The sequence below is a fragment of the Gymnogyps californianus genome, chromosome 12 (assembly GCF_018139145.2).
Source record: "Gymnogyps californianus isolate 813 chromosome 12, ASM1813914v2, whole genome shotgun sequence".
Classification (NCBI taxonomy): domain Eukaryota; kingdom Metazoa; phylum Chordata; class Aves; order Accipitriformes; family Cathartidae; genus Gymnogyps; species Gymnogyps californianus.
The window spans coordinates 11,648,646-11,668,203 of record NC_059482.1 but is presented as its reverse complement, the minus strand read 5'-3'; the positions used below and the strand labels follow the sequence as shown (position 1 = coordinate 11,668,203).

Below are 19,558 nucleotides of genomic sequence, written 5' to 3'. Positions count from 1 at the left end.
TTTTTTTGAAAATCTGTGCAGTGTTACTTTAAAATAGTAACTGCTATTGAACCCAAGCAACAGCAGGTTTCAGAGTGCCCAAAGCAGTGAGTGATCCCATGGGTGTGTTCAGAGCATGCCACAGGAAAGCACTTGGACGTGGAAGGAACAAGGCTGAGGCCACGAGCACCGCCTTGCACTGAAACACCTCCCGAGTTTTAGGGGGAAACAAGTCTGGAGCAGCGCCAGTGTAGTTTCTGTGTTCTTGTATCTGCAAAGCTAGCAAAGCAAAGCCTGATGTCCTCTACACAAGTACTACATTTCAGAGGTACGAGACTCGCAGTCGCCACAGAAGGAAGCCTCAGCGCAGTTGCACATACAAGCTGCTGATCTCACACCCTCCCCTCCTTGCCCCTTCCCCTTTGCAATTGAGACCTCCTGCACTTACCTCTACAAACCAATACCAAGCAACCTTTAAAAAATGTAAATTGGCTCATTTGTTAATAAAGTGACATCAAACATAAGGAGTGAAGGCCCCTGGATTATTTCACAATGTGTTTCTTCAGTCTCCAACATGCAGTTTCCTATTTAGCAATGGGTCACCAAGCTGTTACGAATAAAGAGCAGGTTCTTGTCACACACATCAACCCAATTAGCAAAAAGAGCTCTCTGTAGAGCAAAACATTTGACAATTTTTAAGGAAATTATTTCAGACCTAAATCCAGACCCAGGTGGGGGGCACAAAGACAGCAACACAGTAGTTTTTGACACCGTTCAAGCCCATGTTGTGTTGTATGCTCCATGTAAGACAGGCACTTGCAGGCACCCAGAAGCTCACAGTTGGTCCCACTGCCTGCGTGCCAGCTTCAGGATGTGACCAACAGAACCGAGATGCTGAGATGATCAAGTCAGACGATCCCTTCACAGGGGGAAAATCCTCATCTGGCAAACGGCAAGACTCAGAAAGGCCCTGACATCCTGCTGTGACTTCAGTTCCCCCTGACACGGCAGAGAGATGTTCTGAAGTGGCTTTGCAGTCAAACTGTGCAGCGGAGCCTGAAGACCAAACAGGAGTTTTGATGTGTTCATAAAGTGAGCAAGATTATTTTTACGTAGTTACAGCAACTAGTGCTATTTTATGATGCAAGAAATGTATTTATTCTCCTGCAGGCTGATGAATACCTACAGTACAGAAAGGCTTCTATGGGTAATTTAAATCTTGCATGAATGGAAAATCATTTTATGATCGTTATTAATATGTTTCTGGTGTATCCAAATAAAATTTACATGATTTCATTCTGAACTGGCTAACACTGGACAGTTAAAAATAACTCTATCATTCTGCACAGCATATACTGCTGACTGACCCTGAGCCCTGCAGCAAAGATACTCCCTTCTTGCAATTCCTAAGGCTCATGAACATCACAGCAATCTACGTTTTTAAGGAACAAATAGATGGACAAATCTAATAGGCATCAGGCTGTGTGTGAAGGATCAGTACACCCACTACCCAGAGCAGAAAAATCTGGCTAATGAAGGGTCAAAGTTTCCAGAGCACAAATTGGTAGAAAGGTCAGATAACGAAGGAGGAACGGGAGCAGAAGAGCATGATGATCACAAAATTGTGAGCATAAATGATGCCAAGGATGAATTTTAATAAAAATTTGATTCTGCTTACTCCATTGACACTGAAATAAGATCCATAAGAAAAATATAAGTGTCATTATGTCCACTGAGAACAGCTTATTTCTATGTTTTTTGCAGTACTTATGATGAAGTTTAAAAAAGGACTTGTATTGTTACAATTGCTGACAGCATTCAGATAATCCATTTGGTATTTTAAAGAGTCCCAATCATCAAAATTCAGATTTAATGGGAAGATACATCTGAGCTGAGATTTGACAGAAGTATAAGCCCCACAGATAATGCACCAGGGTTATTCAGGTGGCACTTGGTAATGTAAACTGCTGATTGCAAGCAGCAGCATTTGAGTTACCTGGATATCAAGTGCTGAAGCCTTCTACCTTCATTTTTAATGAATGAATCATTCCAGCTAATAGCCTGCCTGCCTCTCTTGCTATTAAGAATTGCATGCATTTTATTTTATATGCTGCAGCATTAAATCAGAACGATGACTGATTAGTGTGAGACAGTAAGTATCATCCTGAAGTTTACTGCTTTTGGCTGGAGAGGCAGTCAAATGACTTGGCACTGCTTTGGCCTTCTGCCATGAAAGCCTCTATTTCTTCAACAGTACGTGGGACGCACGTTAGCAGCTCCATTCCACTGGCTGTCACTGCGATATCGTCCTCGATCCGGACCTGTTACAGAGAACACGTGGTTACCAAGGTATTGCAGCTGGGGATGAGAAGCACATCAGGCAGCGACAGCAGCGAGAGCACAAGGCGTGTTTCAGTCTGTGGTGCTGATGCAACACCAGGCAGAGCAACATACTGCAAGCACCGGAATTGTCCACCACCACCAGCACCGTGGCGCAAAGCTGTGTAGGGTCCAATCCCCCTTGGGCCACAGGCCCCTGCCACCCTCCTGGGATCACACAAGCTCCATGGTGACCCCCGGCAGAGCAGCCCCGCAGGTGACTCAGGTGGTGCCTCTGCTATGTTGGGTACACCAGGGACAGGCTGAGTGAGATGCTGCATCAGGGAGCTCATGCTGCGTAATTACATGGGGCCAATAAATCTGAACCCCCTGACATCAGGAGCAGCAAAAGGAACATTCTCCCCTGAATTTGCCTCCAGCCTTGCTAGCGCATGGCTTGCTAGGGACAGGTTCAACAGCAGTGCCTCCTGACACCCGAAGTGCCTGTTCTCAAAGCAGTCCTGTTGCTGAGCTGCAGTTAGTTGCTCTTTGCACTTACACATTCTCTTTTCTCTAAACACAATAAACTTTCAAAGGAGGAACTGCAACATGAAATAGCTTGTAGCTGATATTCAAAAAATTGATTTCTGAGCTGATGAGAAAGTCCTAAGCAGGTCAGACGTTCCTTTTAAAATACAATCACTACATTTCAAATCATGCAAAGAAAAAGCAGATCCTCTCAGTTTCCCAGCTCTTGTTCTGTTAAAATGAAAAGTATGCTCCATTTCTGTTTGACTCTAAGCTCTTCTTACCAGTAAATATGCCTACACAGTCATTTCCCGTTATCTTATCAGAAAAATGTTAGTAAGTCGCTAAGCTGCAATAAAAGCAATTTTAGTAAGGTGTAAATCCAAGAGAACACAAACTCTGGGGACTCCCACCTTACAGTTGCTTTAATTGTTTCTGACCTCTTGACATTTTCAACTAAAAATAAAGCTGGTTAACATTTGTACTTCTGATTGCAAAATAAGCCATTTGTTCAAACAAAATGAGTCATCCCGTCCTTATTAAACTGTTTAATGATGTCTTTGCCAGATTACTTCTTTTACTTGGTATCAAGTTAAGTGTATTATAAAGCAGAATTAAACAAACAAACTCCATCGAGTTCACACATTTGATTTGGACAGCTGTAAATTTGAAAGCTGTGAGGCTCTTTACACTCAGCATGCCTGAAAGGCCGGTGCCTTGCTGCAGAAGAGGAAATCAGCAACACATTGAATGACTCTATGCACTTGAACAGATTTTACCAGGGTGGCTTTTTTGATTCATTGCTTCGAATTTGGCCAGCTGAGCAAAAAATAACCCAAGGATTCAGCAAGATGGTTGCATTGCATCTAAAGGTGAATCATGCCCTCTGCCTCGCAGCAGCCCCCAGCATCTGTCCTGCCGGGTCTTGGGGCCGGGCACAGCCTGCCTGGGTGGACCAGCCCCTGCCAAAAACCTGCTGGTACCAGGCGAACCCTGCAAAAGTGCCAGAATCCAGGGGACAGATCTGGTGACATGGTAAAAGCCAAAGCATCACGTTGGCAAGCACACCAGTGTAAATGGAGCTGCGCCCAGCATTGACGTGGAAAGCCAAAATGTTAGTGCAAAAATAAGTCTTGAGAGCAGAGGGGAGGCCAGCCAAAGCTAGAGCTGACTCTGCCTACGGAGACAGCCTCTTCCCGAGCACCACCGGCTTCACTAACCTTCACCTGCTTGAGCTGAAATTCCCCAGTGTATCTGCTACAGAGAAATATCAGCCATAATTCATCTGCTTAACCAGTAAGATTAGCAAAAAAAAAGAAAAAAAATTGTTGGTGTTTTCCAGTTCAGTGTTTCATGCCTTCACCAATACCTCAGCACTCTTTGAGAGGATGGACTGACTTGAAAGCAGAGCAGATGCAAGCAAGACTAAGAGGGAGGGGGAAGAACAAGTGGGACAAGGTGTCTGTCAATGCTGTGCCCTTTCTAGGCCACAAGAGAAAATCAGGATGGGGAAGGAGCTGAAAAATGGAGCTGGAGTGATGAAAGGAGCCAGGGGAAGGAAGATCCAGTGAGGCGAGACAGGACTGACAAATAATGGACAAAGAGAAATGGGGCTGGCTGAGGAGTCCAGGAAGGGAGATCCTGGTGGAGGTAAGAAGCGAGACACCCTGAATGAGGAGAACAGAGCAAGCTGCTGGAGCCACCTAAGCCCAGGAGCTGAGAGTTACCAAACAGGGGACGATGGGGAAACCCATCAGTTTGGAGTGCCACACACAGCAACTCATCATATAGGAGAAACATTGTTAGGAGATCATATAATCAATCCACAGCTGTGGATTGCTGTGAAAAGCAGGAGAGCCAGCACCATCACACCAGCCTGCGCACTATCAGCAACTCCAAATGATCTTTGGGATGTAGCTGGAGGCGCACGGACCCACCGCTCCCATGGGGCCTCACACATCACTCCTAGGAAAGCTCCAGCTCCTTCTCCAGGATCTAACCATTTCTCTTGCCTGGATGAATCTCACCTGAAATGGGTGCTTGCCATAACAGAGAAGACAGACTTGTCACTCTCAGTGCACATTTTCCCTTCGCCTAAAAGCAACACAAGTGCAGAGGAACACAGGTTCTCAAGGGGGAGGAAATTTTTGCATTTGCTCTTTTCCTTCACACCCTCCATGCTTCACCCTGAGCTTAAACTCAGCAGCAGCAAGAAGCAGCTTCAGTGGACCTGCAAAACCTTCCCTATAGGAGAGCCCAGCATTTGGTCTTGTCTTCTGTCCAAATGGACAAAAGATGCTGGATCTGCCTGGCAAGGCTCACTGGCTTGGGACTGCCTTTCCCAGTGGGGGACAGTGGTTATGAAACTTGCTCTCAGAGCTGTCCCTGCTTGCAGGCTCTTTGTTCAACAGTGCTGCTTGTTTCAGCGCTACAGAGTGGTTTGGAATCGAACACGGCTTAAAGGAACAGCAAACTGAGGTGTGAGGTTTGCTGCACCAGCAGCCTTCAGGGCACTCTGCAAACACCCCAGGGGAGGCTTTGCTTTTTCAGTGTGAAACGGCATGCTTCCAAAAGCACTCCTGCAAAGGTGAAGTGGCCAGGAATGCCAGGACTGTCCCTAAAATGCCTTTTTCTTATCAAGGGTAGTGGCATGATCTGTCTAGATAGACCTGATTGCACAACTGCCTAACGCCAGCAACAGACCATCATGTGGCTCGACTCAATGGACCCAACTCTGTCCCAAAGCAGAGTTGTGCGGGCATAGCCAAGGACAGCACAGTAGTTAAATACCAGGGCTGCTGTCAGCTATATATACAGCCTCGCACTTTGTCCTGACTTACTAATAGTCATGCTCCCCAGAGCCTCCTGTGTTATCTTCCAAGGGAAGGGGGTTGTAGCACTCATTCATTTCTTTTGGATGATGATATATATAAAAGGCTTTTGAGAATCAAGAAACAATTTTTGCCAATTAAAGAGTCCAGATTTGCATGATGACAGATCCCAGATGTGATTAAAAAAGACCACTGGTGACATGTCTCCTTTTTTTTTTAATCTATTGAGCATTTGTTTGATTATGGCTGTGGAAAGGAGCAATACTATTGCTGCAAGATCTTAGAGTGGGAGACTCGCCTGGGAAATGATGACAGGACATGGGCCACACATGTTACCCCACAAAGTAAATCAGCACACGTGCTTCTGTCCGGCTGAAGGATCCACGTATCCTGTAGCTGGTATCCTACAGAGGCAGATCCATGTAGCCAAGGGGACTTATTTCGACTCAGCCATTGACTCACCAATAATTTTTAATAGAGCAAACTTACCACAAGCAGGGTTCGACTTCTGTATTTCAGGGGGACTGGTTAGGAAATAGAGCTGCCCTTACGTCAAACCCAGGGATAGGCGGGTACCTTGCAGGGTTGGGGAAGGCACTTTCCTGTTATCACATCACACAAAGTGGCAACGCCAAGATGTTTTCTATAGAGGCTAATATGCTCTGTGCTACACAATGACTCTTTCTCATCCCATGCTGCCAGTCTTTCCCCTTCTTATTCACAAGCAAGTCCTCATGTCAGGCACACTTTATTTTAAAGGTCCACATATAAACATTTTATAAAAGAGGATCAAGATTAGTAGGGTGAGGCCATGTATTTTATTAGATCAACTGATACAGCTGGAAAAAGAAGCTTCAGGCACACAGTCCCTTCATCCAGGCTCAAAAAGAAGCAATAAACTATAAGCTAAATACAGGTTAGAAACAACTGCTCTTACTTTAACATAATTATGTCAATTAGACAACTTAAGAGAAAAGGGATAAAGAAGGTTTATAAGCAACTAGTCACTGTTTTTGGGTTGCCTACAACTATCACTTCTCTTACATAACCTTAAAGAAAGCTATATATTTCATTATGACAACTGCTTTTCTATGAAAACTTTTCCAAAAAATGCTGTGTAGCATTATTACTGCTGCATAATATGAAATGTTAAAAAGCAGATGAGCATAATGTTTATTGCCTAGTAAACTATTTCATTCCACAACACACATTCACCATAAACCCAGAAACAGAGCTCAACCTTCTGAAAAATAAAAATCAGGACAGAGACAACTGCATGGCTCTGTGAACCAAAGGTAGAAGCAATTAAATATCCTGCTTTTTATTTGGTTTAACATTTGTTCCTGAGTAAGGGAAGTACTATTGTTTTGAAAAATATTGTAATATTAGCGGATCTTCAAGGTCCTGAGCTTTGTAAATCTATTCAACTTTTAAATGAGAAAAATCTGCAAATGAAAGAAAGTAATGTATTTAACATTTAGCTGTCTTTCAGCATTTTCTCTAAGTTGCATAGAGTTTTCACATACTAAGTCTAGTGCTAGTTCTACAAATCCTAGGGAAAAATAAAGCCTGAACAGAGACTGAATATTTAAGGCCAAAAACAGATTGAATGGTTTTACTGGGTCTTTGAGAAAACATCATATGAACTGCATGAATCAGTAATCAGCTTATGCAGAATGGAAATGTCAAACCCTAAAGGGCAGCATTTGGAGTCAGTATTTCCCCTTCCCTGAGGAACTGGCTGCTTTTCCTGAGCAATATATACAACCATATACACACACCTCTATTTGCACATCTATGTTTATTTATGAGAGCGGCGCGGGCAGAGTCCAGGCAGAGCAGAGGTGCCCTGCGATGGGCACTGCGCCAGCGCCTGACGGCAGCCCTTGCCCCACAGAATTTATGACCTCGGTAAATTGGATGTTAGTTTTGCAGATGGAGAACTGAAGTACATGTGACTGAGTGACTTCCTGAAATTGGCTGAGGAAGCCTGTGAAGGAGTGAACTCAACAGCTGTAAAGTAAAGAGTTCAGGGCTCCAGACAGGGCAGCCCGTGCTCTCAGAAGCAGATCCCCTAGCAAAACTTCTTGCCTCCCTCCAGAGGGATCTGTATTTGACCCAGAACAGCTCTTGTTTGGTAAAGGCCCAAATTACGAGGTCCCTGAGCAGCAGTTACAGCCACAAAGCCTGGGTGTCTGTGTTACAGGGACGCAGGAAGGCTGGGCTGCCGATGGACCTGTTCTGAGTGTGCACAGGAGCTGTGCTGGTGCTGCCAGCACACGCCCCGCAAGCTGGCAGCAATGCAGAACGGGCAAAGGAAAACCTTGTGTTGTCTCTCATTCTTTACTGCTCCTCCAGCTTTTACAATCTCTTTATGGCTAATACCAGGCAGCATGAATTACAATAAATGGCTACAGTCTTGCCATTTTTGGCACGGCAAAAGAGTTTCTCTTCTCAATGCGGAGACTTGTCACAGTCAAGAAAATTATCCAAAGCCCAAAAAAGACATGAATTCAAGGTGAATTCATTAAAATCCACAAATCCCCGGTGTGGACAGAATTACAGCGGTGTTACTTTGGTTAATGTAAGTTCATTTTTGAAGTGAATTAAACTAAACCAAATTAAGAACATTTTAATTAGTGCTGAGCTCTGCAGAGGGAAATGGACTACTTATTTCCTTTTGTAGAACGTATTTTTCTTTTAAACTTAAAGTAAGATTGGACTGGCTGTAGCAAGCTCTTTAGCTAGAACTGACACCAATACTAACCCCTGTACTCTTAATATCTGTCAGTAAAAACACTGGGCTTCACAAGATCTTTTTTAATCACGTAGAGAGAAAGTTTTCTGACATGCCTTTGAGAGAAATACTCACTCATTCTGGATAAACTAGAATGAACCAGCATGTAGATAACTAAGCACACTACACAGCACAAATTGCATCTTCTATTTATGCGGAATCAAGTCAGAATTGTAAAGATGGAAAAACTCATTTTGATTGCATTATGATTCAGCTTTTGTGTTGAATTCAGAAATATTCGGATGTACTTCAGTCTCGGATTTTATTTTCATTCTTCTCCTGGACAAAATCAAGTGACAACATCTGGCACAGGGTATGTGTGTATTATTATTTTTTTCTCTCTAAGTAAAATGTATTGTTCACAGGGGGATCGGAGATTTAGATTTTTGCTCAATCGTTTTTGGGCAGCTCCCCCTTTTAGCAAAGTTTGTTGGCTAGCTCTCCTTACAAGTCATCATTATAGGAAGCTAAGCAAAAAACAGGGGAGAAAGTTAGACTTTGCTTGAAATCTCTGGAACAAAAGTGCCTGATCCAGCAACTTATTACCAAGGTAGAGATCCTGTGCTGTCACTCCTATTCCATGCAAACACAGGCAGCAGGTGAGCCACATGCACGCCTCAAGCTGCAAAGCTGGAGTGAGCATTCACAGCAAGCCATGGAAAAACGTGGGCTTTGCTGAGCATTTCCAGAGAAAGCTCACCAGGAATCAATTCAACTGCCAAAAAACTCGTACAAAGTGTTTACAAGGAAAGCAAAGATAGTTAAACCTGTTTTTGTTGTGGTGTCAAGCTACACAAGTGTATTACAGTGTTCCTTTAGAATATGCTTCAGCATGCGGTGCCATATATAATGTGCTCACAGTTAGAAAATGCAGAGGTAGCTGCCTTTCGTTACCAGTATCTCAGTTGGCTGGCTGGCAAGTCTTGATAAAGAAACATCACAGAGACAGGTAACATCCCAAACCTCAGCAGTGAATTAAATACCAGCGAGAGTAAAGTCCCACATCTCTCAGTAAGGCTGCACACACATCATATGGGCAGTCTCCACGGGCGGCTGCCCAGGAGCCCAGCTGGTTCACATGACTGGTGATGGCACACACAACTTTCCTGTCAGGGTTGGTGGTTCAAAGCCAGCTCAGACCAAAAGCGTTACAGTAATTACCCTCTCATGGCTGGCGTACAGTGATAAATTAGTCGATGGCAGCGGCAGACAATTCCTAATGAATGACTTTTCATACCAGAAAGTCACCGCTGTTGCCAGTGATTGTTAGCTTTGTTGAGACTTAGCAGAAAAGCCATGAGGAGGATGGGGCATTGCAGCTGCCTGCTCTATCTTCTCTGTGCATGAATACGGAAGCTCGGAGAACAATGCGGCACCCGTCAAATGCTCGGCCTGCTAAAATGAAAACCCACTGGAAGCCACTGCAACTGCTAAATGCTCTGCGAGGGCAGTGGCTTTGAATGGGAAATGTGCCCTGGAGAGCATGGAGAAACAAGGCCCCTCTAACTTGTACAGCAGCTGCCTGCATGGGAATGATCGCGCAGATCATGGCTACATCCAGAGTCAGCCAACCTTCCTGCGTGCACACTGCTGCCTGAGCCTGCAATGTGATACCTCGAGCACGGGTGCTCCTGAAGACTATTGGCCTTTCCCTTGGAAAACAGGGAAAGCTTTACATTCACAAGTTTCGCGCCGTTCTGGCAATAGTCCAGTAAGAGCAATTATTGCTGTTTTTCTCTACGGCCTCCCTGACTTAAACAGTGTCAGGCTTTTCTGCCCTGGGAGGGAGCACCGGACTGTGCTGCTGTCAAGGAAGCTAACTCTGGAATATAGATCTCAGTCTAGTATTTCATAACATACACGTTTCACACATTAGACAAAACACCTACCTGGCAAGTCACTGTACAGTGCTGAGAGAAGGTATTTCAATCAATGGAAAAATATGGGTCTATCGTTAATCAGATATCGCAAATATAAAACTGCATTTAAAAATAACAAAAAACCCCCCAGTTTGTCTGCAGGGTCAAATGGCCCAAGGTGCTGCTTCAGGAACAGCCCTATGTGCAATACATTACAACTTCCAAAAGATTTCTTCTCAAGTACATAGTAAAGGCAAACATACAGAAAACCAATTTCAGAAAACCATCTGGTTAAGAATTACTCACCCCACCAAATCCTCTAAAGCGCTGCAGGACGTCATTGTTGATGAAACACGACTGCGCAGGATCATGGAGAGCTTGGTCCAAGAGGTGGTCGATGAAGTAGATGCCTGGCTCGATGGTCAGCACCATGCCCTGCTCCAGGCTGCGGGCAGTGCGCAGGCTCCTGAGCCCTGGCAGGTCAATGCGCTCTACTCCCTGCGGAAGAAACACTGGTTCTGACAGACAGAAAGGCAATCCGTGGTGACCTTTTATCAAGACCCTCCTACACTGACTGCTCCATAAGAGACCCAAAATACAAAAAATAATTGGGAAGTAGAGGACTGAAACCGTCCTGTACAGTTACCTCTCTCTCATCAGTCCCTCATCTAGCTTTCATGTACAGCAATGACCAGCTTTCAACTCAACACCCAAACTGTTCTTTGCACCACAGAAATCCTGGCTTTGGATATGCTTGGTACTGTCACGCTCTACCTTGGGAGAAGTACAGCAGTATGGACCAAAAATAATTACTTGCACTATTTCTTTCTATACCCTCCCTTGCAAAGTACAATATTTTAAGCGACGTGTAAATCTTGAAATGTCCCCTCCACCTCATGGCTGAAGTAACTGAACTATGCAGCAGAGAACAATTTCTCCAAGGATATGCAAATGCTTATTCTCACTGAATGTTATTAAAATTACACATTTATGATCTTGATTCAGGAGCAATGAGTCTACACATGACCTCATAAAAACAGCCCATTTAAAACTAAACTTTTGTCAGATTCAGACTTTCAGGCAACATGGTGCTGACTGATATTATTAAAAACTAAGTCAAAACAAGTCCTGACTAGCAAAACATTCTCTTCTTCCCAAAAGCTGGTGAAGTAAAATGATATATGAGGACGTGCTTAGTCAAGGAATTAGAAACACTGCAAGGACTAGTTCAGGATATTAATTTTCTTCCCCCAAACGTGCCAGGTATTGCAACATCGGAATAAATACATCTCAATCCCATTAGCTTTTTGAAAATTCTTTGCAACTGTAGCAAAATTTCATCAACAACATATCATGATGACCAGTAAACAGCTCACAGGCCCACTAGCTTGCAAACATGCACGCACACTTTGCTCATGAACACTTTTCCGCTTCAGCCAGTAAGTCAGAGGTTAAGAGGTCTGCAAGACCAAGGTGTTATTTATCTCGTCTCCAGGTAGCATTCCCAAATCTTGCTTCTGGCCAAAGTCACGGTAATTTTCCTTGCCAGCAGAAGGGGCAACTCATTTCCGGATCACTAGCAGTGTGACTGGTATCATGAGGATGAAACATCCCCTTTTCTCCAGGACAAAGCACACTGCCCAGTGATACCCTCAGTGCCTGACAGCCAGGGCATCACCTCCCAGCATGGCTGCGCTGCCGTGTTTCTGCCAGATCAATGCAGGGGGGTGGAGGGAGGCAGGAGCATACCCTCCAGATGAGCCATGTTTTCGTCTCATTGAATCATTCACTCTTCAAAGTGTATATAGCCCCACAGTACTGTTTGCTCCTGAGCTCCACTTTCAGTTCAGAGAAAGCCTATTTCACAGAAATCCTGCTTGCAACTGCCACTCAGCAGTGTTTGTTTTATTCTCACTGGTCACCCAAGCAATACTGGGGTTGCTTTTTTCCCTTTGCAGAACTTCTGTTCCAATGCACGGCATCCTAGAACAGCCAAGATGTTCAGAGCTCACCAGCCTGGACATCCACGGGTAGGTTTGCCCATTTTTCAGAGACACGGAGCATTTGCTTGCCCTCGCAAGCCAGCAAGTGTATCCTGACCATTTTCACTGTGTATTCAATACGTTTTATTTCATATGTTTGATCTGAATTTCGCAGAGCATTATATTACACTAAAATAAGAAAGCACAATTTTGTTTTACTGAGGCTAGGAAACAAGAATACTCTGATATTAAGCAAGGCACTTTGCATTTATATTCTTATCAAAACCCAAAGAGAATCAATATATTTCTAAACTTGAAACAATAACTGCACTGAAATGGAGCCATTTTTCTTTCTGCTGCTGCCCCATGGGGTTTGGCATCTCACACATTCATTGTAATGCGTAAAGGAAATGAGGGCATCCAATCTTGTGGATTAATCTCTCCATGAGCTGTAAACAATTAGATTAGTGTCTGGACCTTTTGGTGTCTTGCCAACTTTCTATCAGCTGCTTTACAACAAACAACCCATATTTGGCTTTTAAGTACACTTCTCTTCAATTCTACTTGTAAATGCCTTTTCTGAGGCAGTCAATCCAAGACAGATGCTAGAAAGATGAATGTGCAGCAAGGAAAACAATGGCAAACATCCTCTGAAGGCAGCCCTGGCACGGCATCCACATTTTTTTGCCTTTTCTTAAAACAAATGAGGTTTACCACCAGGTGTGACAATCAAGCCTCAATGCCCACTTCATGTACCTCTGTACAGCCATTAAAGCAATGTGTAGATATTTTGTCTGGACTGCTTGCAGTCTGAGTCTGCTTTTACTACTTCCTCCAAGAAGCTAATAACACAATTACAACCCAGGAGCAAGACCCGGGGATTCACATTTGGAAACCTCCTTCAGCAGCGCAGGCTCCCTGGGCTGTCAGCAATGCAGGGTGGGCCTCTGGGCACCTGAATACTCCTGCTCCCCCAAGAGTAAAATCTTAACTTCTCCAGAAGGAATTCACAAACTTTTTTTGATATTCCCCCCATTCTATCTCAACTTTAGGTTGCGTCAGCTCTCGGTTTCATCTCCAGATATTTGGATTCTGCAGGCACTGAAGTCACTGTGTAAATGGCAGCAGCTACATCTCTTCCATGAAAGCATCTCTAACGGGCCTTCAGAGAAAGGGTAACACAGCTCACTTGTCAAAGACAGCAAGGAGAACACCAGTGGGTGGACTTGCGGCGAGGAAGCCCTACGCTCTCTTTTAATGGAGGCTAGCAAGGTGTTCACCAAGAGATGGGTGAAATGGATGAAGAGAGAGACAGGTTCTGGCTATCATGTGTACATGGGCATGCATACCCAGAGCAGAGGACAGCCCCAGTCCAACTTGCTGCAAGGCTGAAGGACAACGTGAGCTGGGACAGGGAACGAGCAGAGTGGGGAAGGGGGAAGCTGACCAAGCAGGGGAGATGACAAAATTCCTTCTTTTGAGAACAGCACTGGATTAAAACATACATCAAACGATGGCTTCAGCATCCCAAATGACGTCTGATCTCTGGGCACTCGTGACCATCTCGGTAGCCACCACGGTCATCAGGTCCAGGAGCTCACAGTTCTCAGCTCTCAGTCTGCTTCAGTTCTTTATGAAAACTAGAACAAACTGAGGATTTTTTTTAATGACAAGCACCACCACCCTCCAAACAGAAGGTGACAGGTCTGAAACAAGGACATTACCATTTTCCACCAAGTCAAACCCTGTTGGGAGCAAAGCCTCGCACTGTCATCCATCAGTATGAATCTTCTGCCATTAATGGATTTTCTTCTTTGTGAGGAAGAAACTTCCCTATATTTTGTAGCATAACAACTAATGCCTTGTTTTCAACAATAACCATGATGTTGTTCTGTAGTTAAGATGAAATGAAGAGTAAAAAATGTGAATGCTGGCGCAGCAGCTGTGTGGATATCTGTTTCTATTACTGTTACATCCTGGAGGCCTGGCCACGGAGCAGGACCCTGTCACACTCAGTGCTGTACAACTGTAAAGCATAAGCTGGTAATTTGCCTCAAAAAAGTGTAGAGAATAATCTAGAAAATATTAACACCTAGGCATCTAAAAAGAGACTCCTAGTGACAGCCTGGAAAAATCACTTTTCGAAGAACTGTTTATTTTCCTGTATATTGCAACAACAGACTATATCTGAAATTGTTTTCTAAGACATTTTATTTGGAGGTTCTGCTCACATTTTAAAATTGAGACACTCCCCCCACAGTAAGCACAGATGTATGACACTGTCATTTGTGACTGTACTCCTGCCAAGAACATCAGATTCCAATTATTGGTTCATGTAAGGTAACAAAAACCAGCATGTCTAGGCAATAAGGACTATCAAGGGAACAAAAGAATTATTATGTAAACTGATTTCATTACTATGTAAGCAAAATAAAAGTTCAAATTAAGTGTGCAGCAATATAAAATATAGATCTATTTTTGGAATAAGCAGGGAATCAGGAAGTATGCAAATATTCCTATCCCCCAGAAAAGTGGCTGTGGAAGACTAGAAGTTGCAATATCCTCAGAACACCTCAATATAAGGATGAATTACTGCCTGCTCCTAAGCAACTCAATGGTTAATGGGGATATATGTTGCTTTTTCCATGGAAGAACTGCAATGAACACGCTGGATCTTGTCCCACAGACACCAGCTACCAGGCAAAGCTATCAGAAGCAGAAATAGCTCCAGGCCCACTCGGGTGAGTCTGATCTCGGGTCTGTCTTTGGATCAGGACAGAAGAAAACCACAGGTGATGTTTCTGTGCTGGCTGGTCATTGCCCACAGGGCCATTACACTAGCTAAGGATGCGCAAGTGCAGAGATGCAAGGACATCCTCCCTCCTGAAACCACGGGCTGCAACGCTTAGTTGGCATCACCCAGAAGTTTCCTCAAGCCAGCAATGGCAGCAAAACACGGCCACAGCAGAGATCACCAAAGCTACTCATAACTGCAAATACTGAACCACAGTAAAAGACTCATGTAGCGACACAAACTAGTTTCTGGTACTTTTTTCCAGCTAAATCATCATAGAACTTTTTTGAGCATGACAAATAGACTGTCCCAAGTGGACCACATCCAATACAGTGAAGTCCTAACCACTTTACCAAGCTAAGTGCAATCAAGTATTTAAATTAGTCAGAATACTAACATTATATTTAGACTATACGAAATCAACACCGAAGCGAAATCTCAACTCTTTCACTCTTCCCTATTCTCCCACTGCGTATACCCAACTTCTAATTAGCTCATTTATTGTAAAAAGAACAGAGCCCTATGCAGCTAATAAAATAAAAGTCTTGAATTCCATTTCACTTGTCTCCTGGTCCCTTCTCTCTAAGCCCTTGTTTCTCTTGCTGAGTGCTACTAATGAAGATTAGTTTATGCAATCTATCCTGCTTTTTCCCAGCAGCTTGAGCTGCCTACAGTCACCCGAAGGAACTGCTCGTCAGTCTTGCCTTTGAAATCAGCAGCAGGTTACAGGAGAACATGCCCCAAGCATCACATACCACTTGTGGCATTTGCAAGGCAAAGCTTCCACTTCTGCAGGAAAATCTAATTACTAGCTGGAGCTTTTGGGACACAGCTCAAAGTTAATATTGGGGGAATGGAGGGCACATGATGTTTAACTGGCTATTTTTATTTGAAACATTTTTGTCTTTTCCTAGGTATTAACTCTGGTATCAGGTTTAAGCTGCCTAATAACTTTCCTGTTATTGCAGGGAATGAAGAAGAATCACCTGCCACTTATTTGAGGCACTGCTGCCTGCTCTGAGTCAGATAGAGCTGAATTTCAATCCATTGCTACAGCATGGTTCTGAGCATAACTTCCCATGTTATTTTTGCTTCCTGATCCTCAGATGTCACCAAGCTCCGCTGCTATCATAATGGAAATAATAAAACATACAGATTATATTTTTTTCTTTTTTTCTTAAAACCTAACCATGAGAAAAAAAAAGGAATAGCAGATAGTAAAAATCACCAAGTTGACAACTACAACATAATCCTGGAAGATGAGGAGAATACTTAGACGGAGAATATTTAGATAGATAATTCGTAAGACATGAGATAAAGAATTGCAAAAGCTACCAGCAACACTGTTTTAAAATGAGACCAATGACAAGCATCGTTCAAAATCTAATGGACAGGTTTTCTTGTGACACACAGAAAGCATACACAAGCAATGGCCTTAAATGAAAGGGCTTTTTCTTTTGTGATCTTTTGATACTAATATTAGTGGAAATAGCATAGCAAAACCCCTAAAGCATACCTATGATACTTTTTATACCTTACTTTTACATATAATGGAAAGTAGAACTGTACTATTTTGGTTTTTCTCTCCTCCTGCACCTAGAATGAACTGTTCAAAAACACACAAGCTCTGTTAGTCTCTGCTAAAATTTCAGAAAGATTTGGACAATAAATATTCAGATAAAAACTCTCTTAGCACACAAAGTCTTTTGCAACAAACTTCAACAAGTAAAACAATCATAAGCAAGTATCTCCTTCAAAAAAATGAACCAGAACTAATGAAACCCAAACCAAGCAACAAAAAAACCCCAAGTACACAACACTTTCTTTCTCAGAGGAGGAGGGAAACACTGTGGTACGACAGGGCATGGTCTGCACCACAGCACAGCACTGATACAGTACCTGAGCCTTCCCTCCTCTTCTGCCTCTGCTCAAGTCCTAAGCTTCCATAAACACCCAAACTCCAGCATCTGTCCTCACAGGGAAAAGCTGCCGGGAACCAATTATAATTTTTCTGAGCACACGTAAGATGCCGCAGCAGTGTAAGAAGATCTATTAACCTAACTCTGGGAGGGGTTTAAAATCCCACAGGAGAATCTTACACTGCAGGAAACTCTCCTGGTTGGTGTTCAACCCAACAGATAACAATAAGCACTATGGATTTCAGTGCTGCTCTGCATGGAAATGCTGTAGAATTGAGTCTTCACCAATTTATTTCTTGCCTGCACTCTGCCTGCTCAATGGCCCACACAACCGTATGGCTCTGCTACGCAGGACTTCAAAGAATCAAAAAGAAAGTGATTCAAGGGGACCCCATAAAGTAGAAGCAGTATGTTTTTTCTCCGAATCTTTTCTCAAGGTGTACAATCGCTTACAAGAACAAAACCTAGAGCTAAAACTGGTGAAAGGCCCTTTTATTCTTTGCTCATATAAGCGCCTACCATACAGGTTCTTTCATGCTTGCAGGTCCTCGGTACACACAGCTAGAGCAATGCTTTGCAAGGTTATGACCAAGCAAAGCAATTTGCATCACTGGGGCTCTACATAACAGCTTTAGGCTTCTTGGTAAATTCACCTCATCCTCTGCTTCTTAAAGGAAAAAACATTAATGCATCATTTGCAATGCTAACCACAAAAAAATGAAATCTTCTGCTTCAGCATAAAGTAGGACACATAAGGAAAATAATTTTCGCCAGAACAAGAAAGAGAACAAGATTATTCCTGTATTCTCTAGTAGGTTTGGTGACCTAAATCCCCAGACAGTCATCTGGGATCTGGGAGCAAGCTTTCTGTTAGAGCCAGATGCAGCTTGTACACCTCTCTGAGCAGCAGAGATGTTCCCCAAGCATGCACAGTAATGGAAGGACATGGATAACTCCAGGATCAAAACAAACCTCTAACCTTAATTTGCTGATGCAGAATAGCGATGAAAGGATCAGCTTTTCATGAGAATAGAGAATTGAATTAAAACTTTAAACTAAGGTAAATCTTATAATTTTAAAAGACAAAACAAAATGAAACTCTTAATTCACAAGATGTTAAAATCACAGTAGTTATTAACCTAACTTAACTGGCTTATTATTATAGAAAGTCATCAAATGTACTTAGCATTCTTTAGAGCCTTACAGTCAATTAATATAACATGAAATTGAATCAACTCAAGCATCTAGAGACGCAGAACCTAGATTTAAATGAAAACTTCAGCCCCATCTACCTCAGGGTCTGAAAATTTGGGATCACCTACCACATTTTCTCCATTGCAACAGGCACAAACCCTCATTTATATCCCATATCGAATTTACCCAGAAACAAATGAAAGAGTGTGGGAAAACCATCTCCATGATTAAATTTTACAGCTGAAGCTAAGCCCAGTGGAGTTTTCACCCTTTGAAGCTAGCTCTGTCTGACTAAGGGCCAGATTTTCTGAAGTGATTAGTACCACTGGGGCCAAATTTTCAGAACGGCTCAAGTTGTAGTTAGACCCTTAAAAGAAGCAGACAGATTTTCAAAGAAGTGTTCGATGCTTGGTTTCCCCGCGAGGAATACCACGGTACACTGCAGGAGATCCGATTCCTGAAGGAGCTCCTGACTGCTGAGTACTTCTGAAAATCAGGACATTTACTTACATGCTTCAATGGGAAATACTGGTGGTTACAGTCTTTCAAAAATCTTGCCCTAAACATAGTTGCTAAGCCGCATTTATTGCTGGCCAAACCCAATTATTCTTTATCATGGCAAAAAAAAAAAAAAAAGGAAGGGAACTTATATTTTTCTCATATCCCAGAGTATCCTTTGCAGAAAATGTGCAAGTTTTTTACATTGTTTGTCAAAGAGAAAGAAAGTGCTTGTTTAATGCTGCATGTGAAAGCAGCTTACTGGAAAAGATGAAAACTTATTGCCAATTTTGAAAAAAGAAATCTTTGGCTACTAATGAATAACTAATCTAAGCTAACAATGTCTGGAAATAGTTTTTTTGGAACACACAAAACTTTGTGATGGATAAAAATTAGGAAATTAAAGCTTATTGTATTATTCCAAATGTAACTGTTTACACTTGAGGAAAAATAATGGAATAATATCCACTTGGAAAGTTTTTATTTTTAAAAAATCCTTTGTAATACTCCCAAAAATTCCCTCAGCCAAAAGCAAATAACTTGCTTCTTAACCAGCTAGGAAAAAAGAGCATGATACTACAGGCATGGGCTCAGTGTACAACAAACACACAAATGACTTTATGAAATTCCTTGTGAAAATCTCGTTAGCTGGTAAACTTTTAAAATGCACCAAAAATCACTCCACAGCGTACTAGCTGTCTTCAAAATGTGTTTTCTCATGAAACAACGAGGCATAGATAAAAAACCTTCTCCCATTTAATACAGACACGTATCACACTCGCACAAGAGGTGCCCAATTGCTCACGTTTAGATTACCCGGGGAAAACCACGTCCCCCAAAGCCTTCCAGTGCCTCCCC

The 19,558-nt window shown here is 42.9% G+C and overlaps 1 protein-coding gene across 5 annotated transcripts in view; it reads right to left on the bottom strand.

Annotated features, from left to right (window-relative positions):
* Positions 1-1,617: 1,617 nt before the first annotated feature.
* The window catches only part of PEPD (peptidase D), a 142,606-nt gene continuing 124,665 nt past the window's right edge, over positions 1,618-19,558 (bottom strand). For all 5 annotated transcript variants that reach the window (XM_050903925.1, XM_050903927.1, XM_050903926.1 and 2 more), the window contains 2 exons: positions 10,620-10,811; positions 1,618-2,300 (listed from right to left, as the gene is read on the bottom strand). In XM_050903925.1, the coding sequence (XP_050759882.1) occupies positions 2,151-2,300; positions 10,620-10,811 (342 nt within the window). In that variant the 3' untranslated portion in view covers positions 1,618-2,150. The remainder of the gene's footprint in view (positions 2,301-10,619; positions 10,812-19,558) is intronic.